The sequence below is a fragment of the Rosa rugosa genome, chromosome 3 (genome assembly GCF_958449725.1).
Source record: "Rosa rugosa chromosome 3, drRosRugo1.1, whole genome shotgun sequence".
Classification (NCBI taxonomy): Eukaryota; Viridiplantae; Streptophyta; class Magnoliopsida; order Rosales; family Rosaceae; genus Rosa; species Rosa rugosa.
This window is the reverse complement of record NC_084822.1, coordinates 41,937,723-41,962,866: the sequence shown is the minus strand read 5'-3', so window position 1 is coordinate 41,962,866 and position 25,144 is coordinate 41,937,723. Positions and strand designations below refer to the sequence as shown.

The window sequence follows — 25,144 nt, the reverse complement described above, 5'->3', positions numbered from 1 at the left end:
CCTTGTTCTGACGTCGGCGGGGCTTCTAGCTGGGCTTGGGGAACTCAGAGCAGCCTCCTTGATCGATCCTTGGTGGTTGTTTGGATCAATTCACGTAAAACTTGGTTCAACTCAGCTTGGATTACTGTTCACGTCTTGTGAGGTAGTTTTCGACCTTTTATGCTTGTTTTCTGACTTCGAGCTGTTCTTGAAGATTCACAAGCATGCTTAGATGAAACTTTTTCATGTTGGGAGTTTTGTGAAATAATGAGTTTTGGCCGGCGGCGGTGCGCCACCTCCTGTGGCGGCGTTCCGGCGGTGTTCCGGCCATGTAGGGAGCTATTTCTGGTATTATATATGTTCTACTCGTTGATACGAGCGTTTCGATATATAATACGCAAATTTTGGAGTTCGTATGGAATTGTTATGATTTTCACCATTTCATTTCGGTGAATTTATTCAATCCGTGAGGATTTGAGCAATCGGATCGATTTCTGGTTTGGACACATCGATCATAGAAGTGTTCCGGAGACTTTGGGAGATCTCGGAAGTGGTTTCACCTCAAATTGGCATTACTTTGAGATTTTGGTTCAATTTGGGGATTCGAACTTTATTAAATTGTGATTCGTTGGCTGAATCAGAGCTGTTATTCCTTAGGTACGTGACGAGGTATTCTTTGGACGGATATTTTGGGTGGTTTGGCTGCTTTGTTCTATATTGAAGACGCAGCGGGAGTTTCGAGGTAAGTAATCTCACAAGGTTAAATTACGAACGGAATACCTTTATTTTGAGAGTTATTTAGTAACTGCAAACTATAGTTGGTATTAGTAGGCATTCCTGAGCGGATGACTACGTATATATATATTTACGTGAAATATATATGTTTTGGTGGTTTGTGGATTGTGGAAAACAATAGGCATGTATGATGCGTTTTATTGTTTTGGATTGTGGCTTTTGGAAAACAAATGATTTAGAATTGTTGATTTGATTTGTTTTGAAAAGCGTTGAGATTTGTGTATGAAAACAATATGCATGAAATGATGCTTTTTATTGTTTTGTGGCTTTTCGGAAAACAATGATTATGGAAATGTTGATTTCGATTGTTTTCAAAAGCGTTGAGATTTGTATAATGATTTGCTCCAAGGGACTGTGCGGCCTGAGGAACGAAGGTCTATGACCTTGGGCAGAATATCAGGTAATCACGTCTTTGGCCGGACGAGTGGTTATGTTTCAGTTAGAGCTCTAGTCTGTCTGCCATATAGGTAATTCATGGGGTAACGGGAATTGGTGATTAATAACTCATGACATTACGTGTTTTTAGGGAACAAAGTGTGAGTTGCTTCCTTATTAACGGTTTTTAAGGGGACAATGTGCAAGTTGTTTTCCTTATTAACGACTTGGTACGATTTGGTACGTTATGGTACGTTTTGGTACGATTGATAGAATTCAAGTATGAGTTGTTTTTCTATGGTACGTTTTGGTACGATTGATAGAAATCAAGGTGTGAGTTGCTTTCTATGTTATTTTGATAGAATTCAAGTGTGAGTTGTTTTCTATGGTACGATTTGGTACGATTGATAGAAATCAAGGTGTGAGTTGCTTTCTATGTTATTTTGATAGAATTCAAGTGTGAGTTGTTTTCTATGGTACGATTTGGTACGATTGATAGAAATCAAGGTGTGAGTTGCTTTCTATGTTATTTTGATAGAATTCAAGTGTGAGTTGTTTTCTATGGTACGATTTGGTACGATTGATAGAAATCAAGGTGTGAGTTGCTTTCTATGTTTCGTTTTAAAAGAAACCAAGGTGTAAGTTGTTTTCTTTTATTTCGATTTGAATGGATGACTATGTGTGTACATATATATATTATGGGATATATATATATACATATGTATTCATGTATTAGTGGTACTTCTGAAGGGATGACTATGTGGGTACATATATATATTATGGGATATATATATATATACATATGTATTCATGTATTAGTGGCTTCGTGGTAAATCTTTGTTTATTGATTTAAACGTGATTTGTGTGAGTTGTTTCCTCGATCGAAACGTGCGGGCTTTTATCCCGTAGTTTTGTGCGAGTTGTTTTGAGTTACTCATACGGGCTTGCAAAAGCTTACCGGGTTTGTTGTGTGACAACCCGGTGCACCATTCCAACGGTGTAGGGGTTAATCCTGCATGGTAGGATAATCGGGGCTGAAGCCGAGGTAGCTTGTTGGCAGCAGAACATGTAGGAAGCAAATTTGATTGGCTTTGCCATTGTTATGACTTCCGCTATGTAGTAAACTCTGAGAAGCTTTTGCATTTTATCTTGTTGTTGACAATTTAATTCGTAAGCTTATGTAATATATGACTCTGTGGGCGGGTCAATATTGACATAATGGGTTCAGGGCATCAATATGTATGTTGTATAAAGGGAAAAAGTTTTCCAGGTATTTAGTATTGATGGCTGAACGTTCACGCATGTATAATTATGGGGTTATATATCGATTTTTAAATGTGTTAAAAATCAGGGGCGTGACAACAGGAGCCCCAATCCATTCTAGCAAATCATAAAAAGCCCAACAAAGATTGTGGGTCGCAGGCCAAAACCAAACTCCACCCGGATCCCAGATCCGGCTCCATTTGCCAAGCCCACCTGGATCCCAGATCCGGATCCTAGTGTCAGCGATCTGGACAGCAACACCGTTGGACGCGGCCCTATGACCTGCAATGGAGGAGATTGCCAAACTGCGATAGCCATCGCCGACGAACAAAAGGCCGCCATCGAAGTCCCAACAAGCCGACACCACCGCTCGGCCATCACCATTAGAACCCAATCCCCTCGTCTCGCACCAGAATCCGACGTTCTTCAGCCCCGTCTCGGTAGCGTCGTAATCCCACGCAGATGAAGATCCAAACCCACCGGCAGAAGAAGAAACCGAGTTCCCACCGCCCTTATCCTTCAACCATCGATCCGACCAAGCACCCATCACCACCGTATCTGCAGCGAGACCTCGCCCCAAAACCCTGAGATCACCGGTACTGCTTCTCGGATCCCACTCCTCCCAGTAATCACAGCATCCCTCCGATGGTGTACCAACAACAAATTGGCCCACTGACACAGCCCCAGCAGCGCCCAAACTCCGCACAACAGACGCACTGCCTCCGAAGACAAGGAAGACGAAGATGAAGAGGCAAAAGCCTGAAATTTCCTCCATGAATGGAGTAGGTATAGGTCACGATAGCCAAGAAGGGCCGCCGCACCACAAACCCTAGCAGAGCGTTCTGCTAGGTCACACGAAGCTATGAAACTATCAATTTACATTCAATAATGATTGAGCATAATTTATTTGATTAGTTACTGACCAAGTGAACACCACTGAACATAATTGTGGACAAAATATGTTATGCATTTTTCTTTTTAATTCTTCCTTTAAAATATATTATTCATTCACGAGCCGAGTTTCAACGAATCAAAATCGAGTCGAATTTACAAACTCAAACTATATCGAGTCTATTTATCACCCTAAAAATAAGATTAAAATTTTTAATCGAAAAGAAGAAGAAAAAGATTTTCGATTACCTACTCACTACTTCCATGTTCTCTGAACTCTGATGACCTGATATACGGCCACGTCTGAAAAAGTTGGTGAGGTAGACTTTCCAACAACTTATTGACCAACATCGGTTGGCCCATTACTCCAAGACTCGTGGCCGCTTCTACACCAGATCTCCACCCCAGGGAACAATCTTACGTGGCCTCCTAGTTATCCACCACGTCACCATCCGCACCCTATATATCCTTATCCAACTCGGACTCATAAATTGACCGACGAAATCACCATCGTATCCGTACTACCGGACACTTTTGCAGAGCAACCATGGCGGAACAAGAAGCAGAGACCTCGAGCGGTATCAGAGTCAGTGGCATGCAATTCGCATACGACGCGCAACCGCCGCTCTTCTACGACTTCAGCCTCAACATTGCTCCCGGATCGCGGTGCCTTCTCGTCGGCGCCAACGGATCCGGTAACCGAAAACCCTAACCTAATTCATCGACCTAACATTCCTTTTATTTCCGAAGCTAATTGAAAGAGTATTGAGTGATTTTGCAGGGAAGACTACTCTGCTGAAGATTTTGGCGGGGAAGCAAATGGTGGGAGGGAGGGATGTGGTGCGGGTGTTGAATGGTTCGGCTTTTCATGACACTCATTTGGTTTGTAGCGGCGACTTGGCCTATTTGGGAGGCTCCTGGAGCAAAACTGTTGGCTGTGCTGTGAGTATTCTGCTCCTAATATTATGAAAATCATCTAATTTGTAATTTTTATGGTTTAGGCTCATGGATTTAGCATTTTAGGCCTTGTGGCTAGTTGATTGCACAATGCAAACTAAGATAGTCGTAATGCAATCCAGGTGCTATGAACCAAATGAATTTGAATAGGCTTGTGTTTGAAAACTTTCAGGGAGAGCTACCGCTCCAAGGAGACTTCTCTGCTGAACACATGATATTTGGAGGTTGGTTATTTTATCTAGCATGCTACATTATCCCAGTTTTATCAGGAAGAAAAGTAAAGTCAGAGCATACTGTATTTAATAATATTTACTATGCGATTTTTGGAGTGTTTATTCGTCTTGCTACCTTTTTGTCATGTTTGTTTCATTGAATAGGATATATTAGATCTTTCTCATCACAAATATTGTTGAAATTAAATTGTGGCAGTGGAAGGAACTGATCCGGTTAGGAGAGAAAAGTTGATTGAGCTGCTTGATATAGATCTGAAGTGGAGAATGCATAAAGTATCTGATGGGCAGCGACGCCGAGTGCAAATCTGCATGGGACTTCTTCATCCTTTCAAGGTATCATAGGATCTCATATATGGGTTCGTAAAAAAAAAACAAGAAAAAAAAAGAAAGAAAGAAAGAAACGGCTGTGTACTCTTAAGAAGATCCTAAGATGATTTTAAATTTTAACTTCATTTTACATCTTTCTAATGATAATTGTGTATGATATTCAGTTATATGAGTGCTCCATGTTTCATCCCATGCGTGGATTACATCCTGTACATTATAGAGTCTCCACCTAATGATGCTATAATTTTGTATTTGGACTCTGGTAGGCTAAAATGTGGTAGATTTTCTTTTGCCATTTTAAAAAGTGGAAGCATTCTCATTATCTTTCAGGTTCTCTTGCTTGATGAGGTAACAGTCGACTTGGATGTTGTTGCTAGGATGGACTTATTGGATTTCTTCAAGGAAGAATGTGAGCAGGTATGGCGCTGTATCATTTATCTCTTTTTGTTGAAGTTATAATATTCACATGCTTATACACACTCCAGATCTGAGGTCTGGAAGAGCTTTGAATGGGGGAAATGACACATATGTCATTTGATAACAGAAACTTTTGTTTTCTTTTTAAATAGCTTGACCCATATCTATCTCGCTTAATTGAACTCGTCTTAATTATGATTCATCCTGTGTTTCATATAGAGAGGAGCTACAATTGTATACGCAACTCATATCTTTGATGGCTTGGAAACATGGGCAACCCATTTAGCTTACATCCAAGATGGCGAGCTAAAGAGGGCTCAGAAGTTATTGGAGGTTGAAGAGTTGAAGAGTTCAGTCAATCTGCTTTCTGTTGTGGAGTCCTGGCTTCGTGCTGAAACCAAGCAGGTGAAAAAGAAACCCAAAAATCCTGCCCAAACGTCATCTCCTTTTGGTATGTCGTCAAGACACATGGCGTATTACCGCTGATCTCTTGATGACGTTAAGATAAAATCCAAATTCAAGGCAAATTCTTAAATTCATTTTTCACCAATCCTTGGTTTACCCACACATGGAGTGTTTCCCTTCTTAGACTGTAGAAATAAGGATGGCATTAAAATGGGATCCCCTAGGTCGAGCATTTGTGTTGTTGGCTATACGGTGAAGCAGCTCCGATGGCCTTTTGTAGGCCAATATGTTTTACTGACATTGGTCATATAAGAAAACTTGCAACTAGGTAGTGTGCAATTCCCTTTCCTGGTGGGGGTTATACCATGAAGCACGCCTATGGCTTTTTATAGGATGATAGACTTGGTTATCTAAGAAGTCTTGAAACAAGAGTAGTCTGCAATCTCTTTCCCACTGTGGCTTTGTTTGATTATATAGAAAAGAAGATTCTTGTGATGAGGGGACCATATGATAGGAGCATCAAACATGTGAATAGCACATGATTTTACATGGCTTGGTCGAGTACATTGAATGAAACAGATTGGAAAAACTTGTAACAGCGAATGTGATGTACAATCCTATATTTTACAGTAACAGAGATAAATTTTCATATGAGCTAGTCTCAGTTCGACTCTGTTTTGGTGCTTGTTTCTGCCTTATGTCTGGAACATCATGATCTTGTGCTTTCAAATGGCCTGGAATTATGTACTCTTTTAGGTTTTCCAGATTGCAAAAATAGTCTGCAGAAAATGTTGCCTGTTGCTTCAGTAGTTTCATCTTCTTTTTACGAAAAGATAATGTTGGAGTGTTGGACCATCTCACGCATTTGTTGCCATTTGAATCAAGACTCTTATAGGCTAGGTTTTCATTATGGTTGATATGTTGTTACTTGCAGCATAGAGTTACTGTCTTAAGTTGGTAGAGATGTCTCCTTTTCATTTGAATTTAGTAGGATTAAGGCACACAATTTTCTTTCTTCCTCTTCACTCCAAGGAAACAGTGCAAGGTTGCAATCACTTTCTGATGGCAATGCTTCTCCAAACTGTCTTCCTCGGACCAAAGCAACAGTTTCACTTTAACCAAGTCTGGTTTTGGCTTCATCCGCGGAGAGGCTGTAGGATAAAGGAACATTGTCTTAGCTTTTGGAATCTGCTCTTCTTTCTGGTTGATGTATTCTCAAAGGGACTGGGGAGTGGGGATCCATGGTCCCATGATTGCCCTAGACGCAAGAAATCTTCCCTTGTTGAACCTCAAGAGTTTATTGCTTTGTGCAAAAGAAATGATCCTAGGCGCAGAAAGATGCGCCCGCTATTCCCATTGATAAATAGCTTCTAGATTTATACAATTATACAACACTTACGATTACTCTTACACTAGGAACAAGAGTTTACCACTAAAAATAATTCACGAAGTCATGCAATTATTTAGTTTGCGCCCCTAAGAGCAAGTCCACCGGAGGTCATAGTCATAGTCATAGTCATAGTCAAGAAAAACCTGACTACATGACCTTGAGATGGATTTTGCATCTTCCACCGGTTGTTTTTTGACTGGGCAAAAGCCACTCTTTCTTGACTACAGCCAAGAAATAAGTCAATTCCATGACTTATTCCATGACCGATCAAAGCCCATATAGAGACAAGAAAACCAACTGAACGTGGCTGACATCATGAGCTTATCAGAAGTGGTCGACGCGCCTACACGGGGAGTGGAGCACCTTACATCGACGCGTGGCGCAGGCATGGACAGAAAGCTCAGCGCGCCAGAGGTGGGGACGGCATGCCACTTGGTCAAGCAATCCCTGCCCTTCATTTCAATCAAACTTTCAATCCTACGGCTGCCAACAGTGAAAGAGTGAACAGTAGTGTGAACAGTGAAAGAGTGAACAGTGTTGACCGGGCAAGAAAAACAACGGGTGCAAACCCATGTCTAGTGGCAGTGAATAGTAGCTTGACTGGTCGAATTCTTGACTTCTCGACTTTGACATTTCTTGACTACGGGTGCACTTGCTCTAAGTTTCATACAATCCAAGTTTATCACTAGACAGTGTCGCTGACGTGGATTCTATTTCTAGAGTCGACAAGTAAGAACAATAACCAAAAACATTAACAGTATCAACAATAAAGTCATTGTTAGTCTCACCAAAAATATGTCAAAAGAAACTGTCTTCAAAACTTGAAAGCAAAAATCTTTACTAATCCACCGATACAGTCTTGAAATCACAATCTTACTCCTCCATTGTAATGTGGAAGACTAGAAGATACATTGAACGAGAGAATCTTGCGTGGGGCAACCCTAAAGTCACGTGGTGGGGCGGACCAATCACTGCCCAATAAGGGGTGTTTTGGGTATTGCACTTTAGGGAACATGAGCAGTTTCTGAAAAGAGATAAAATAAAACACTTGCGGGCCAAGATCAGAACGTGGAGACCACCGCCCACCCGAATCTTCTCGGATCAATTTCTCGCGAGATCCAACGTACCAAGAAATAACAAATCTAACGGTCCTATTTTCTTATTTATTTTTTTCTTAGGAAAATTCGAAATATATAAAATATAAAAAAAATGGAGGGAGGGGGGTGGTGGGTGTGTGTCTCTCCGAGCTGCATAGAAGGATAGCGAACAAAGCGGATAACACAAAGAAAAGAGGAGTCGTGAGTCGTCGGAGTTTGTAACGGAGCTCCGGACCCGAAGCCCAGGCCCAATTCCCCACCGATAATGGCGGACTTTGGTTAAGGGGTATTTTCACGGATCAAATTTTGCGCGGTAATCCGAAATCCTAGGCCCCCCGCTCTCATCTTCCTAAACTTGTTTCCCCCACCAATGTTGTTTCTGTCTTCTTCTTCCGACTGTCCTTTTGATTCCGCAATTGCTTGATTTGCACGCAACCCGATCGATTGTGATTCTGTATATTTTGATATAACAATTGCTGTTGAATACGGTGCGTTTTGGGGGGCATGGTTTGGGGTGCCACACTGGGGGGGTAGGAGGAAATGGATTCGGCAAGGCAATGGTTCCAGAAGCTTCAGCCGCGCGATAAAGTGAGGAGCTACGGCAGGAAGAAGGACACCGCCGGCGGCGACGACGGCTCCAATACCGACGATGAAGCGCTTTCTAGTGTCACCAAGCAGAAGGCCGCCGCGGCCAAGCAGTACATTGAGAACCATTACAAGGAGCAGATGAAGAATCTCCATGAGAGGAGAGAAAGGTAAGAATAAGATATATCAACTTTGGTGGGTTCCTTAATGAAAAATTTGAATTGGGGTCTAATTTAGTATTGCATTGCTCCTGTGGCGGCAGACGAAATATGTTGGAGAAGAAGCTGGCTGATGCTGATGTGTCTGAGGAGGATCAGAACAACCTTCTTAAGTTCTTGGAGAAGAAAGAAACCGAATACATGCGGCTTCAGAGGCATAAAATGGGTGTCGATGATTTTGAGTTGCTGACTATGATTGGCAAGGGTGCATTTGGTGAGGTACGTATTTTTATACAACATTGTGTATGGAATCATGAAGATAATTATGAATTTCAGTTCAGTAAAATGGCTTCATGGTGCAGGTTCGTGTCTGCAGGGAAAAGACAACAGGTTCTGTATATGCCATGAAAAAGCTTAAGAAATCAGAAATGCTTCGTAGAGGCCAGGTATTTCAGTGAACTGGCCTGCTAGTTCGTATTACTGAGGTAGATGAAACTTGAAATGTATTTACTGTCAGTTGCCCTATATTCCTTTCAGGTTGAGCATGTAAAAGCTGAAAGGAATCTGCTTGCTGAGGTGGACAGCAATTGCATTGTCAAGCTCTATTGTTCTTTTCAAGACGATGACTATCTTTATCTTATAATGGAATACTTACCCGGAGGAGATATGATGACTTTACTTATGAGAAAGGATATTTTGACCGAAGATGAGGCTAGATTTTATGTCGCTGAAACAGTTTTGGCTATTGAGTCTATCCATAAACACAATTATATTCATAGGTTAGTGTTACAATTTCATCATTATCAAAGTTCTTTAAACCATATATTAAGTATGCACCTTTGTACTACAAAATAAGGGTTTAACTTGTTTGTTTTGCATAAGACAGGGATATTAAGCCTGATAATTTACTACTCGATAGATATGGACACTTGAGACTGTCAGATTTTGGATTATGCAAACCTTTAGACTGCAGTACAATTCATGAAGACTTTTCAATAAATAATGCCAATGATTCTGGACACAATGATGAACGTCCTGCAGCTCCAAAACGCACACAACAAGAGCAACTGCAACATTGGCAGAAGAATAGGAGAATGCTTGTGAGTTATATAATCTATTGTTAATAATCTCTCTATCTCTCTCATGCCATAACTTTGAAGGTAGATAAAAGAGGGACTGTTAGTTTGGTAGGATGGTGTCGTGTAGTGTTTCTCTAACTATTGATATATGGTATTGCAGGCTTATTCAACTGTTGGTACACCTGATTATATTGCTCCAGAAGTTCTAGTGAAAAAAGGCTATGGAATGGAATGTGATTGGTGAGTACTTATGCCTTTTAGTGATAGGTACTTGGGTCTGCAATTCAAATGAATAATTCCGCTGCTCTTTGGACATCAATTAAGATCCCTTTACCATAGACTCGGAGTTGAAACGAAAAATATGATCTTAAGTAATCATTATTTTTTGCACCTTTCATGTTGTAATGGAACCTTGTTTCAAGTACTAGGGGAATCTATGTGCCATAAACTGAAAAACTACCTTGTTTTGGCGAAGTTATGCTTTTATTTTTGGTCTAAGCAAAGTTATGATTTTGATTAATGCACAGGTGGTCACTTGGGGCAATTATGTATGAAATGCTAGTCGGTTACCCGCCCTTCTATTCTGATGATCCAATGTCAACATGCAGGAAGGTAAATTCTAGAACTACTTTAAATTTATTTAAGCATCTTTCTTGGAGGAAGTCTCGGGCGGTGCTGGGTCTCTCGTGGCATCTCATTTCAACATATAAAAGTACATATTTCTGAAAGCAAACCTATCTGCATCCTCCACTTGTAGATTCCACTGCATCAGTCTTTTTCTATTTTAACACTAAACTGGTTCCTGGATTGTTTCTACAGTTGATAATTTGTGATTAATTACTCTGACATAACAATTTAATCATTGTGATCAATATTACATGCATCCCACGTTGATGTCCAGTATGTTGATACATGATAATGTACAATCTATGCTCTCAGTTTAAGCTGAAACTTTGATCCTACCACTTGTTTAACTGCACCCAATCATAACTATCCCCAAACCCTCATTAGGGATGACAAGTTGTACTTATTGCTTGATAACATCGTTAATATGGCTTGTCTTGCTTGTTGCAGATAGTAAACTGGAAAACTCATTTGAAATTTCCAGAAGAAGCAAAGCTATCTCCAGAGGCAAAAGATCTTATTAGTAAACTCTTGTGTCATGTCAACCAAAGGTTGGGAACAAATGGCGCAAGTGAAATAAAGGTGTTGTATGGTGTGTCCTGTTCTAAATTGCTTGGATCTGTTAATGAACCCGTTGCATATAATGATAATTACCTTACTGATGATTCCTTTTTCAGGTTCATCCTTGGTTTGAAGGTACTGAATGGGAAAAGCTTTATCAAATGGATGCTGCATTTATTCCTGAGGTCAATGATGATCTGGATACTCAAAATTTTGAAAAGTTTGAAGAGGTATAGATGTTTCTCCATTTTTGTGGATTGCTTGAAGAAAATTTTGTTCAGGATAATGTTGTTCCTGAGTTTGTTTATGCTAATTTTTGGTCTGCAGGCTGACAACCAAGCTCAGTCTTCAGCCAAAACCGGTCCCTGGAGAAAGGTAAGCTTTGGAATTTAATTGCTACCAAACTATTTTCACTTATAAAGAAAATTGCTGTCTCCACTTCCAGATTTAAAATCAAAATGAATTGCTGTCTCTGCCATATGGTATAATAGCATTACAAGATATAGTCTGTTTCATTAACTCTATTCTTCTTAATAATATACAATCTTTTCTATGGATAAGCATCTAAGCATTCTTTCTTTGTACTATAAGAGTCTGTTTAATGTGTATTGAGCTGGTTTGGTATTTCAAAGAGTTACTAAGAATCCTCATTCTATATCAAAGAGTTTTTGAGAGCAAGTTTTCAGTTTCTTTCTCTTTGTATATCAAACGAGTGCTTGGCTGGGACGTTATTTTTGGCTTATATGTAGTCCTGGATTTTTTGGTTTTTGTTCTAGTACAAACTAGGGGAAACCTTGTTGATGGGCATTTAATTTTAATAAACTTTGTTGCATTAGTGTTCAAGGAACTTTTGAATTCTCAGACCTAATAGATCTTATTTTCTTTTGTGCATCTTTGGCATTGAGAGAAATTGGGGGCAACTTTGTAGCAATTACATACATGGCTTTTGAATGCAATAGAGCTCTTTCCAAGGCTTAATAATAAATTGTATACATTCAGGTTTAAAGCTCAAAATTCTGAAATTGAGGTATCTGTTGGTCATAGAAAAGTCTAAGTTCCAGGGTTTAGAACTGAGATTACGTTCCTAAACTTCCTGGAAGCTTAAGTTCATTTATTTTTTAGTAATTGGTTTAGTCAGAGAGTTTCTTTTCTTTTTCAATGCTTTTTAGGAATTAGTTTGAACTTGAAGTTTTACAAAATTAGAAAGAGAGATATCTAGTAGCTACCCTGCTCTACCCAGCAAATCTTTCCCAGTTTTCACTTATTTTTTCCTCATATTTTCCCTGTTCTTTTGCAGATGCTCTCCTCCAAGGACATCAATTTTGTGGGCTACACATATAAAAACTTTGAAATCGTTAATGATTATCAAGTACCTGGGATGGGTATCTCTCTCTCTCTCTCTCTCTCTCCCCCCCCCCCCCCCCCCTTCATGAACTTGCAGAGTTTTATCTTTTATTACGTATTGGTATTGGTTGAAAGTAGGTTTTATCTGCTCTCACACACACCATATGTACATATATAACTAATTTACGGTGAAATCTGAAAACTGTTGATGGTTGTCAGAATAGCGGGTACCATCCAAAGTTGTAGTTTTTCTTGTAGTTACCAGTACTGGTCAACTGGCCAAAGTATCTGGAATACAGAGCAAGTATCTACCAACTAGCTGATTTTGAATTGTTTGGGGGTTATATTATCCTGTTTAGTTTGTATGGATAGATCACCCATCCATTTTGATGTGTTGTTTGGAAGAATAATTGCTATCTTCTAGTGTCCTTTTTTTTTTTTTCCTATTGTTTTCTCTCTAACTGAGTTGGTATCTTCTCTCTGTGTAGCCTCGTTGAAGAAGAAGACTAACACATCAAAACGGCCATCCGTAAAAACTCTTTTTGGTAGGTTTTTATCTTTCTCTTAATCAATCTATTATGTGTCTTCAAACGTTTTTTGTTTTCTTATAATAGTACATATTGAATCTTTGTACACATATTGGTAATGTTTCACTATGGATATATAGAGGAGATGTCTTTTACTTCCTAACCTGTTTCTGTTTGCTCGAGACAGATGCTGAGTCAGAGTCATCGGAGTCATCTGACACACCTGGAAGTGAACAACCTGTGAAAGGCAGCTTTTTGAACATGTTGCCTCCCGAATTAGAAGTATCTGAACGCCGGAGTGACTCTACCTAACTTGGCCAATCCATCAGATGGACTTGGAACTTGTCCACCAACTGTATTTCGATTTTCAAGTAATTAGATGCAGGTCTTGATGCTGCCTTCTGTGCCTGTATTTTTTTTCATGGTTCTGTCAGCTGGAGAGCTTCGAGGTTTGATGAAAATCCAAGTCTCCAAGGTCTGAAGGAGGGTGGCGGATCTTGACGTACGAAGCAACCAATATTGTTGAGCCTTCTCGGATAAGCTAGCGGCCTGTAAGTTTCTCTGCTATCAACATGTTGAAGAGTAATACCAGTTCCTTTACAACCACTAATTTGTAATCTTCTTTCCTTCCTTTCTTGTTGTCCATTGTTGTCAAATACCAAATACTGTACAAAGACACACTCAAACTCATACATTGTATCCATGTTAATTCACTGTATTATTCAAAGCAATACAATTTGTTCACTCACCTTCTCAATCTCTTTCCAGTTTTTAGTTTTTTCTGTTCTTATTTCTTTGGCTACAAGCCAATCGATCAAATTCGTTTTAGTAAGTGATGATAGCTAAACATCATGCTTACGTGATTTTATATATATAATGCATTGATAATTCTAGATAATACATCATCAAGCACACTCAAATCACTAAAATACAAAATGTGTGACTGTGTCATGCATGTATTTTCTTTCTTTTATTTTCTCAGTTGAAAACAGAAGCGAACAAAGATTTTATAGGAATCTGATTGAAGCCAAAGAGACATACCGAATGATCCCAAAGATCGATATTCTCCGATCGATGTGGGTCTGTGTTTACCATAGAAGTGCCATATGGCATGAAATTTGGACAATATAGTCTCCATCGATCATTGAGAAACCATTTTCTGTGTGGAAATTTTCATGTTAGTTTAATATAAATTTGGTGATTACATTCTAAATTGACTGGAAAAAATGGCACATATGTTGAAGTATTCAGACAAACGAAGCCTTCTGAAGACGGCAAATAAAACTAAAGCTACTACAGTTATTCTTGTCTCCAATACTTCAGCAATTGGACATAAACACTCAACTGTGGACCAGTTAGTTCAAATTCTTTCAGACGTGTAATTTGTTGTGTAGTCAACATCGGACACGATAAGTGAAAAGCAAATCGTAAAACGAAAGTTCAGTTATTAATTGGTTCTTTCTCAACTAAAGTTTACCGGTGGTTTCTGAGCTTTGATTAGATTCTTAGTGCCGTAACTGCTTAACTAAGCATTCCTTGGACGTCTCCTCAAGTTTTTAATTTTTATCGTTATTGTGAGATATCAACTTCGTTGGTACTCTTTATAGAGATATATAGGAGCTTTTATGGATGAAACTTTGGTGGGATAACGGGAAAGATCGAGGGAAAGGTTCGGGGAGGGAAACTGCGGGTTGAAGTGGCTAGTTAGTAGCAAAATGAAATTATGAAAATGCTCATCAATTAAGAAGTTGACAAACTTGAAAACAAAGGAGGCATAGGCTAGGGGAGATATGAAAACTTCAAACTAAACATATAGTTCTACGGAACAATAGCAAGCTAGTCAAAGTTAAGCTGATTGTTAAACTTCAAGATAGTCTATGGTGCTTCATTGCACCAGTGCTTCTCACCCTATGTGCGGTCACAGTACGGTATAACAGCCAAAACTAAAATAATGCCAGTACTTCAGAGCACTAAAGAACTTTCGGATGAACTTTGAGTATGTTTTTTTTTTTTTTAACCCGGACTTGGACCCTGTTGACAAGTTTGTTTGATTTTGGGTCTTTCATCGTCCATTGTTAACGTTGTGTGTGGGGAAAGCAAGGTTGACTATTTGACATCAGAAACGAGGTTCTCCAAAACCTGTGGGTTGGCTGATCAGTTCTAATTCCAAATCTATGCCGCAAAAGCTGGCACCTGGAGGATTAAGTGATTAACTATGCTGGCCAAATTGCTCAAATTATTAAGGCCAGCAATTAATATTATGTTATCGTGACCTAATGGATTTGCTAGATCTTAACAAATCACAGGTATGCCTTCCAAAGCTGAGTCAAGTTATTAGAAATCGTCCAATTAAGCCACTCGGATTAATTAATTAGCATAGAGATGAATTGATTAGATCAGAAGCAAAGAGTTTGAACCATTCACATTTGGGGGAAGTATTTTATTTTGGTTTGTCGCCAAAAATGTCTTTTCTGATGGGTCAATGATAACAACAACAAACAAAATCTATCAAGCATAACTCCAAATTTCACAAACCTACATTATACATCATCATTATAATTTTTGTATACATAAGCATTTTTAGAAAATGAAATGAAAGCAGTTGATATTAATCTCAACTAATTTTTATTCAAAGCAGCCATGCATCACTATGATGTATTTAGTGGATTAGTTGTTCTTTTTCTCGTCTTCATGAATTGTATTTTCATCGATCCACTTCTTATCAATATATACATGGACGTACGTTCTAAGTTCAAAGGATGTGATTATATGTTGATTTCCAATTAATGAAGTTATTACAATACTTTGCCGATTTATTAGGCCACCCTAGGCTCAAAATCTTGAGGCAAATTATCGAAAATCTCAGTACGTAGAAATAAGAAAATAATTGATAAGAAATTTGAAAATCAAACTTAAAACGGTGTTGTTACCTGAAGAAAGAAACGACAGACCCTCTACTCTGATTGAAATGACTAGTTTAGGGTAAGTACTTCGAAAATGATCATAGAGCAAGCTGTTCCTCTTGGGATTTAGGGTTCTTGAGTCTGTTACGTACCTCATTAGGTACTTCTTAATTTTGTCCAGCCTTAGCTCACTTGCATTTTCCTTAAAGCATTGTAATTTCGTCTATGTTTGGATCATTCGGCCGGAGATCTTCCTTCTGATAATTTGATACGGGAAAATGATCATTTACCCAATTTTTGGGTTAATTAACCCCACTTACCCAAACACTCTAAAAGATTGCCCACTTGCCCAAACACTCTAAGAGATCATTTCCCTAATACCCAATTAAGTAATTTTTTAATTCATTTTTATTTATTGTTGGGACAATTTTGCCCTCTCCTTCTTTGTCACTTAGAGAGAGAAGTCATCGGAGATCTTGCCGGACTCCGGTGACCAATGGCCGGCCGCGGACTCCGTCACCGGTCACCGGAATCCGGAATCCGGCTACCGGACTGGTGACCGGATTCCGGCGTCTGAATTTATTGCCCCCTAATAATACCCAGTAACCATATTATTGCCCTCCAATAATCATAGTATTGCCTCCCAATAATCATATTATTGTCTCCCAATACTCTTTTTATTGCCTCCCAATAAACATATTATTGCCCCCCAATACTCTTTTTATTGCCTCCCAATAATCATATTATTGCCCACAAATAATCTAATTATTGCCCCAATAAACATTTTATTGCCCCTCAATAATCTTATTATTGCTCCCAATAAAATACCAACAAGACGATTAAAACAGTTAAACACTTAAAACATTAGTATAGGCAGTCACCAATCTACAAAATCTACTAAACAGATGCTATTCTAGTACATAACTGGAATGAAAACATATTTTCACATACTAGACAACCTGTGGCCTGTGTTCTGGCCCAAAAAAAAAAAAAAAAAGACAGCCTGTGTTGGGCTCGACGTCGTGGTCCTCCATACTAGCCACCAGATCCAGCATCTCAGCCGGAGAGGCTCCACTCATGAGATTGACCCTAAGGTAGTGATTATAAGAGCTCACATCGTACTTATTGGGCTTGCCGCTCTTGTCCAGCGACCTTATCCACAGCTCAAACAACTGCTTCATCTCCGTCCACCTCTGCGACGTCATCCAATTTGGCGAAGAGGTTGAGCAGTCCCGGCGAGTCTAGGTCTTGTGAGAGTGACTAGATTTGGAAGCTTGGGGATTGCTCGAGGAACTCTAGGAGGAGCAGAGACTGAGCCGCCGAGGCGGAGGCCGGCGAAGTGCGCCAGTTTTAGGGGTACGAGGTGGGGTTGGGATGGAGTAGGACCGAGGGGGCCAGGTGCTGAGTCGACTCGGCAGCGAGCTGGGGCTCCTGAGACAGAAATAAGAAGGTGGTGATGGTTTTGAAGAAGATAGGGTTTTCGTTTAGGTTTTAGCCCGAGATCAGGTCTCGAGAACGGAGGGGTTTATCTCGATCTCAAATAGCTCGTCGGATTGGGTCAATTGGGCTCGGTGGGCGGAGTTGGAGACGCTGAGTGAAGAATCGGGCCCGGTGCAGCCATAGGATAAGAAGCTCTTCCATACCTAGGGCGGAGCTGTTGTGTGTGGTTATGGTGGTTTTAGATCTGGATGTGAGAGAGAGAGAGAGAGAGAGAGAGAGAGAGAGAGAGAGAGAGAGAGAGAGAGAGAGAGAGAGAGAGTGTGTCTCTAAGAGGAGTCGAGATAGAGAGAGAGTTTGAGGGGTTTGTTAATTAAAATGAGGGTAACATTGTCATTCATGTTTAAATTGGGTAAAAGGGATTTTTATTAGTGGAGTAAGTGAGCAATTTTTAGGCTAAAATTGGGTAAGTAGTCACGGCCCCAATTTGATACTAGTTGTTGGTGTATGTTGATGAATTACAACTAAAAATGATTATATAGAGATGCATCCAAAAAAATCTCAAAAATTTGAATATATATTAACAATCGCAAAATATCCCTACCTTTCCGACGTGGTATCTTTGGCTTGTAGCATGTTAACTTCTTGTATATGTCCTGGATATGCCGGCCATCCTTCTCTTTAATATCTAAAAAATGCCAAAATTCTATGTCATTCCCTCACCTTTTCCTTAGACATCACTTACCTTTAAAAATGACCTCCACCAACAACTACCTCCCCTCTCCTCTCTCTCTCAACACCATCTGGTTCTATTCGATCTCTGTCTTAATTCATCTGTGATAATTTCAAATAATGAAAGCGGAATTTGAAATGGTTCATGGGACTGTGAATATGATCCAACCCCATGAAACTAATTGGATTAACAATTCGACCTCCGTTAATCCATTCCCAAAACCTGTAAGCGATCTCTCTCAGTGGGTAGAGCACATAACGAAGCAACTCATCGATGACTTGCCGGAAACAGCCACCACCACGGCAGACACTTTGCACACTGCAGCAACATCCGGGGATCAGTACTTCATCCCCTCGTCACATTCCGGAGAGTTTAGTCCGAGAAAAGCCCCCAGGAAAAACTACGGCGACGACACAAGTGCTGATCGTGCAGATTACGACTTGCAGTGGGGAAATGAGCTGCAACTCCATGCAGAAAACAACAGGAGAGCTAGAGGGTTGAGTAAGCTTGACCAGCATGGCTTAACACTAATTACTCTTCTGTTCGAATGTGCGGTTGCAATCTCCGTGGAGAACCCCGGCGAGGCACATCAGATGCTACTTGAGCTCACCCAGATGGCCTCGCCGTATGGGCCATCCTGCGCGGAGCGCGTGGTGGCATATTTTGCCAAGGCCATGTCGAGTAGGGTTTTGAACTCGTGGCTAGGCATTTGCTCTCCTTTGGTCAACTACAAAAGCATTCATGGTGCTTTTCAAGTCTTTAACACTATCTCGCCTTTCATCAAGTTCGCTCACTTCACTTCCAACCAGGCCATCCTCGAAGCCTTTCACCGCCGTGACAGAGTGCACATTATCGACCTCGATATCATGCAGGTATAGCCTAAAATTTCGATAGTATCGCAATATTCTCTGTCATTATTTTGAACTAGAGTTTCAAATTTCTAGATGTTAATTACAAGTATTTAATAGTATTGGATCGTTTTTGGCTCGTTGATATACACTTTCTCTGGCAATACATTGTTGTCACTTTCAATTTGCCATTTTGCATTTCAAATTTCATCTTTGTACTCACATGTGTACGTGTAAGATGATGATAAACTATTCTTTCAGTAATTTTGATATTCGCGTACGTATTTTTACTCTTGATAGTAATAATCGATCATTATTTTTGGTACCATTTTTAAATACCTGAAAATATTTCTGTTAACATCGATATTGAATTCCTTGCATGCAGGGTTTGCAATGGCCAGCTCTTTTTCACATCCTCGCCACACGCATGGAAGGGCCTCCACACGTACGAATGACCGGTTTCGGCGCCTCATCTGAGGTATTGCTTGAGACCGGAAAGCAACTTTCAAATTTTGCCAGGCGACTGGGCTTGTCATTTGAGTTTCATCCAATCACGAGGAAATTCGGTGACCACCTAGACACTTCAATGGTGCAAGTGCGGAGGGGAGAGACTGTAGCAGTGCATTGGCTACAGCACTCACTCTACGATGCAACAGGACCCGACTGGAGAACAATGAAACTCATCGAAGAACTATCCCCGAGAATCGTCACATTGGTGGAGCAAGACATGTCGCACAATGGGGGCTCGTTTTTGGACCGTTTTGTCGGGTCTTTGCACTACTATTCAACTATGTTTGATTCTCTTGAAGCCTATTTGCCCAGTGATAACCCTAACAGGCATTTAGTTGAACACAGCTTGATGTATAGGGAAATCAACAACATATTGGCAGTAGGCGGGCCAGCAAGGAGCGGAGAAGACAAGTTTAAGCATTGGAGGAGTGAGCTCGGGGCTAGCAATAGCTTCATGCAAGTAGGTATGAGTGGAAATTCGATGGCTCAAGCGCAGTTGATATTGAACATGTTTCCTCCTAGTAATGGTTATAACCTTGTGCAAGGAGATGGGACGATTAGGCTTGGGTGGAAGGAAACTAGTTTGTATGTTGCCTCAGCATGGACTTGTTCTCATGCTTCATCAAGATAAGGATCTGTTAATCCGTACACTAATTGTGTGCTTTCTTTTTGGGAGTGAATTGGTCATAGCTAATTGTATTAGTTAGGGCTTGAATGTTCTATATATAATCCAACCTTAATTTAGCTGTATATTAACGACGGTGATTAATAAGCAAGATAAAATATATAATTGTTGAGCCACATCTTTAGAGTCACTATATATATGTTCTATAATCAAGGTTCCAAGCTATTATGAGGGACAGTATTATGATGTGGTGGATCTTTCTTGCCGTGTTTCACTTGTTTGTGATATTGAAGACCCTAATCGAGCACAACTGAGGGTTATTGCTCCACAGATTAATCCAAGTGAACTTCTTGGTCCTATGATGCACATCAAAGAACCATAGCTTAGTGGATTGCGCAGGAGTTCCACCACTGGCTGTAGGGTTTTCAAGGTCTTATTTAATAAGGGCAAATCATGGATCGACTCCGAGTTACATAACTTGGGGAATAGAGCCATCTTCTTGAGTCGAAGTAGTATTTCGGATCTAAGGCCAATTGCATAAACTTCATGAAAAATAAGAGTCTCTCTACTACTGAACATTGATGCGGGTATTTTTGATACGGAGGATGAGGGAAAATTATAAAATAGTCCCGGATCTTAGTATAGGTAGTGGTCTATGGTGATATTATTGGTCTATGGTGATATTATTGGTTCATGTGACTCGTAGTAATTTCTAATTGGTCTCTTAAATTAATTTTTCTTTTATTTTTTAACACCTGCATGGTTCCCACCACATTCAAGTGCTATTATTGGTTGGGACCACCACATGGTGCGCAATGTCACGTGATACTTCAGGACCACATAATAATTCCTCGGAGGATGAGTCCGTACTCGATCGACAGAGACTTTGGCAAATCGTTCAATTATGATTTAAAATATAACAGCGGATCACATTTATGGATTCAGCCGAGTTTTTGAACACGCTCTGATGTTTCCTCCCTTTATCTTTGAACCACCATTTTCATTCTGTACAAGTATGTACAGGCCATAGTTACTGGCCTTGTGCTCTAACGCCGTAAGTTTATTCATCGATGGGCGCTATTATACATTTCTTTCTTGGTCTCCTATTATAATATATAGTCTTTGCTTGGTTTTTACATCTGTGTGTAAACTGGTATATATATACAAATTCGGGAAGAGAAAATTATTGGTCACTCCCTGTACTTTTAGGGAGTCAACAGTTAAGTCCCTACTATCTTAATTTCCACAAATTACTCCTCAGACATTCAAATCTCACACAATATGGTCTAAAATGACTATTTTACCTCTCAATTTTTTTTTCTCTCTCTTTTTATTATGTTTTCTGCTTCTTTCTCACTCTCTCTCTCCTCCCCCCACCCCCCATCATAGCTCCCTTCACACCCACAAAGCTCAAGCTTCACCAACCTCCTTCACCTCTGGGCCAAAATCGTCAACCCAATATCCGAAATCTGCGCACTGTAAAACCCATCCACTCACCCAATCAACTTCACAATCTGCAAGTTCCTAAACCCACTAATCCTCTTCAGCGCCAAGTCCCCACAGCAATGCAACTCCAACTCCTGCAGTGTCTGACACTCCTTTGCAACACTCAACAGCCCATCAACCCCGACATCTATCACCGCAATCCGCCGCAGATTCGGGTTTGCAATCAATCTTAGCCTATCATCCACCACACTCTGCTTCAACACATTTCTTCAATAAACCCACCCGAAGTGAACAGCGAGTCCACATGCACCGGCAAACCCCTCCTTGTCACAATAATCCTTGAACTCCTCGGCGCCCTAATGCAAGCATGAACAATGTCCACCTCAGCCAGATTTGGGAGCCGAGAGAAAAAAACTACCCGAGTCCAGAAACCCCCAATCCAACACCTTCAGCGACAGCACCAGCCTGCAGTGCAGGTACAGTCAGTGCCAACAAACGAGGGAGTTGAGAAGGTACTGCGATTCCGAGAGCTTGGCGAAGATCAACAGTAGGAGCTCGTCCGAGAGCAGTGAGGTGGAATCGGGTCTAGGGTGAGGGCCCGAAAAGCGGAGAGGTTCGGCTCGGAGAGAGGAGTAGTGGGTGCAGTGAAAGACGGAGAACGAGAGTCATTGTGAAGATGCATCTTGAAGATAACATGCTTGAGAACTTGGTCTAGGAGGCTCTGAGTTCTTGGCCTCTTCTTCTTCTTCTTCAAAGATGGCAACTTTGGGGAATAGGAGGACAGTCCCTCCGGGGTCAGTGCGGACAAGGAGAGAATGAGGAGATTGGGGGGGGGGGGGGAGAGAGAGAAGGAAGTGAGGGGAAAAATAGTTATTTTGGACCATATTATGTGAGATTTGAATGTCTGAGGAGTAATATGTTAAAATTATGTTAGTAGGGACTGAACTGTTGTCGCCCTAAAAGTATAGGAAGTGACTAGTAATTTTCCCTTCGAATAACAAGTTACGTATGAAAGCAAAAGTGTAAACTGGTGGCTGGCTCCTTGATTAATTAATAAAATTGGGCACATTGTTAGCTAGATGAGTTATTGTATATTCATCCTTTCACTTGAATTTGGTGTTTGTCAAGTATTGAAGGTTAAAGTCAGCCACTTTTGCTTCCTTTCCTCAAGACATTAACCATTTAACAATGTTTATTTTATTTTTGCTTCCTTTGCTTAAGACATTAACCATTTAACCAAGGACCCGCGGTGGCTCTGGATGTCCAGATTAGTCTGGGTGGCTGTGCAGGTGGGTTATCTTTGGACCCAAGATCGAACCCGGTTCTGGGTGGTGTCGATGGCAGGAGTTCTCTCCTCGTGGTGGATGTCTGATCGGCCAAAGTTGATGGCGGCGCCGTCGTCATGGTGGTCTCCAGCAGAGAAGTTACTTTTGGGCCTTAAGCCTGTTGGGCCTCCATCTGGGTTGGGTGCCCTAGTCAGTTTTGGACTTTTGTTGGGGTCTAGAATGTCTAGTGGGGCTTTTAGCCATGAGGGGTTGTTGTTTCAGCCTGGAGCATGGAAGATAGATTCTGGGCCTGACATTTTTAGGTCTAGAATGAATGGTGGGTTTTTATACCCACACTCTAGTTAGTTTTTCTTTTAAACTGGCCTATTACTATGCGTACTGTTTCATAGTTAATAGGCTCGCTTTGAATAAGTGAGCATGAAATGTCGAATGAATGGTCTTACCCAATGTATCAACGTGGTGTCTACTGCATCACAACTTCTTGTCTATTTTTATATGGTAGCAGAAGGATATGTAATGGTCATTCTGGCCTTACCCTATTAATGAAATCTATATGATTATTTGTCAAAAAAAAAAATAACCATTTAATAATGTTTATTTTATTATGTAGTAATTTTTTTCTTTAATAAATCATCACATGAATTTTCATTGATAAAAAGGTCATGTCAGAATAATCATTACATACCCTTTTGCAGCCATTTATAGACAGACAAGAAGTTGGTGTGATACCACTGTGGTACATAGGATAGGTATGATATGTCCATTCATTAGACCTGTCTTGCTTACTTATTTAAAGTAAGCCTATTTAACTATGAGCTAGACAATGCATAGTAATAGGATAAGTTGAAACAGAGACTAGCTAAAAATTCAGTGTAAAAAATCCAATAGTCCTTCTGAATGCAAGACAACAAGGCCCAAAAGGCAAAAGCTATCTTCAAGGCTCCATGGTCAGCTATCAGCCCATGTAAATATTAATACTTATAATTTTTTATTTTTAAGAAAGTTATAATGCTTGATCAGCGTATTTGCCTAGAGATAACCCTAACATGCATTTAATCGAACACTACTTGATGTATATAGGGAGATCAACAACTTATTGGCAATAGGCCGGCCGACGAGGAGTGGTCGGAGAAGACAAATTCAGGCATTGGAGCAGTGACTTTGGGACTTTGGTGTCAGAAGAGCTTCATGCAGGGTGAGTAATGAGTGGGAATTCAATGGTTCAGGGCTTCAAACCAGCGCAGTTGAGATAACCTTGTGTAACTATTTTGCATGGACTTGTTTCATCGAGATAACGAATTGATACACTGTGTTTTCTTTTTGGCGGTGAAGTAGCCGGGCGGTCGGCCGGCCATAATAAATTCCAATCGATCAGTGCTATATATATTATCTCTCATCAAATGAATGACTAGATATGGTAATGATGACCAAAATATCGATAGTTAAAAAAAAAAAATTGAAGGAAATATCAAATATCGATGGAAATTTTACCAAATTTTGAATAAAAGTTTTATCATCAGCTAAAAATATACTAAAAATAACATCAAAAAAATGTTAAAATTAATATCAATGCTTATAAAAAAGACAGAAATTTCGAGAAAATATCAAGAATATCTTAGATACTATATTTTAGTCCTGGGTAATGATCGATGGGGTCTCCGAAGTCATGGCTCGTGAGTCACGCGGTCTATTCTACTGTTGCTTGTCTGCTTAAGCACGGGGGACACAGTACGCACTGCTTAATTAAATAGATCTATAATATTTGACGTACTGCACAGGAAATAATCAACAAAAAGTTTTAGAATTCTAATCGTCTAATTGTAATGATTGAAAATATGAATTCTGTCTTGGATTTTGCGATGGGGATTGATATCAACAGTCCATCACTCCATCTAATGTTTTCCAGCATGCATGATCATGTCTTCTAAGGTTCTTTTCATTTTACTGTTCTTTTTAATCAGTGTAAGAATTCAGTATTTTTTGGATCACTTTGATCGTTAGTGTGGATGCCAAATTAAGGCACAAGTATGATTTTAAAGCAAGCCCTAGATCATATGCACTTTGTAAATCGAAATTGAAAAACTAACTATAAATGCACTGAGCTGTTGAAACTTAATAAAAACTCGAACTGATTTGTTAGTTAGTACTAGAAATTGAATTGAAATGATTCTTCAGTACAAGTTCTTGGTTAATTATTTCATATGATAAATCTGCAATCTAACCAAACCGTTTGACTTAAGTTTTACAATTTTTGTTTTTCAATTGGCCATCTTTTGTCGATCTTTTATTTTCTACCTTAAGTTCACACAAACTGATGATATCAATTAATTCTAAAATACCTTGTGTAAA

General features: G+C 40.0%; 3 protein-coding genes and 1 pseudogene across 3 annotated transcripts; 3 read left to right on the top strand and 1 right to left on the bottom strand.

Moving 5' to 3' along the window:
- Window positions 1-3,789: 3,789 nt before the first annotated feature.
- On the top strand, window positions 3,790-6,293 carry LOC133740273 (ABC transporter I family member 19-like). Its single transcript, XM_062168199.1, has 6 exons — window positions 3,790-3,998; window positions 4,085-4,245; window positions 4,433-4,484; window positions 4,690-4,826; window positions 5,151-5,237; window positions 5,457-6,293. The coding sequence occupies exons 1-6, from the start codon at window positions 3,851-3,853 to the stop codon at window positions 5,721-5,723; spliced, it is 852 nt and encodes a 283-aa protein (XP_062024183.1). The 5' UTR covers window positions 3,790-3,850; the 3' UTR covers window positions 5,724-6,293.
- Window positions 6,294-8,252: 1,959 nt separating this feature from the next.
- Window positions 8,253-13,764, top strand: LOC133738222 (uncharacterized). The gene is made up of 13 exons (XM_062165686.1): window positions 8,253-8,884; window positions 8,977-9,151; window positions 9,235-9,318; window positions 9,410-9,651; window positions 9,759-9,972; window positions 10,112-10,191; window positions 10,479-10,563; window positions 11,026-11,157; window positions 11,253-11,366; window positions 11,464-11,511; window positions 12,434-12,518; window positions 12,969-13,025; window positions 13,195-13,764. Exons 1-13 carry the CDS (start codon window positions 8,670-8,672, stop codon window positions 13,317-13,319), a joined length of 1,656 nt encoding a protein of 551 aa, XP_062021670.1. The 5' UTR covers window positions 8,253-8,669; the 3' UTR covers window positions 13,320-13,764.
- A 4,288-nt stretch (window positions 13,765-18,052) lies between these two features.
- LOC133735570 (protein SCARECROW-like) lies at window positions 18,053-21,197 on the top strand. The gene is made up of 2 exons (XM_062162967.1): window positions 18,053-18,952; window positions 19,314-21,197. Exons 1-2 carry the CDS (start codon window positions 18,200-18,202, stop codon window positions 20,067-20,069), a joined length of 1,509 nt encoding a protein of 502 aa, XP_062018951.1. The 5' UTR covers window positions 18,053-18,199; the 3' UTR covers window positions 20,070-21,197.
- On the bottom strand, window positions 20,812-23,537 carry LOC133737746 (F-box protein At5g07670-like; annotated as a pseudogene).
- Between the last annotated feature and the right edge of the window lie 1,607 nt (window positions 23,538-25,144).

Excerpts from the sequence above, each read along its gene's own strand:
- LOC133735570 (XM_062162967.1), top strand. The coding sequence starts at position 18,200 with ATGAAAGCGGAATTTGAAATGGTTCATGGGACTGTGAATATGATCCAA. Across the intron at positions 18,953-19,313 it reads TCGACCTCGATATCATGCAG|GGTTTGCAATGGCCAGCTCT; the intron begins GTATAGCCTAAA and ends CCTTGCATGCAG.
- LOC133738222 (XM_062165686.1), top strand. The coding sequence starts at position 8,670 with ATGGATTCGGCAAGGCAATGGTTCCAGAAGCTTCAGCCGCGCGATAAA. Across the intron at positions 8,885-8,976 it reads CTCCATGAGAGGAGAGAAAG|ACGAAATATGTTGGAGAAGA; the intron begins GTAAGAATAAGA and ends CTGTGGCGGCAG. Across the intron at positions 10,564-11,025 it reads CAATGTCAACATGCAGGAAG|ATAGTAAACTGGAAAACTCA; the intron begins GTAAATTCTAGA and ends TGCTTGTTGCAG.
- LOC133740273 (XM_062168199.1), top strand. The coding sequence starts at position 3,851 with ATGGCGGAACAAGAAGCAGAGACCTCGAGCGGTATCAGAGTCAGTGGC. Across the intron at positions 3,999-4,084 it reads CGTCGGCGCCAACGGATCCG|GGAAGACTACTCTGCTGAAG; the intron begins GTAACCGAAAAC and ends GTGATTTTGCAG. Across the intron at positions 5,238-5,456 it reads TCAAGGAAGAATGTGAGCAG|AGAGGAGCTACAATTGTATA; the intron begins GTATGGCGCTGT and ends TGTTTCATATAG.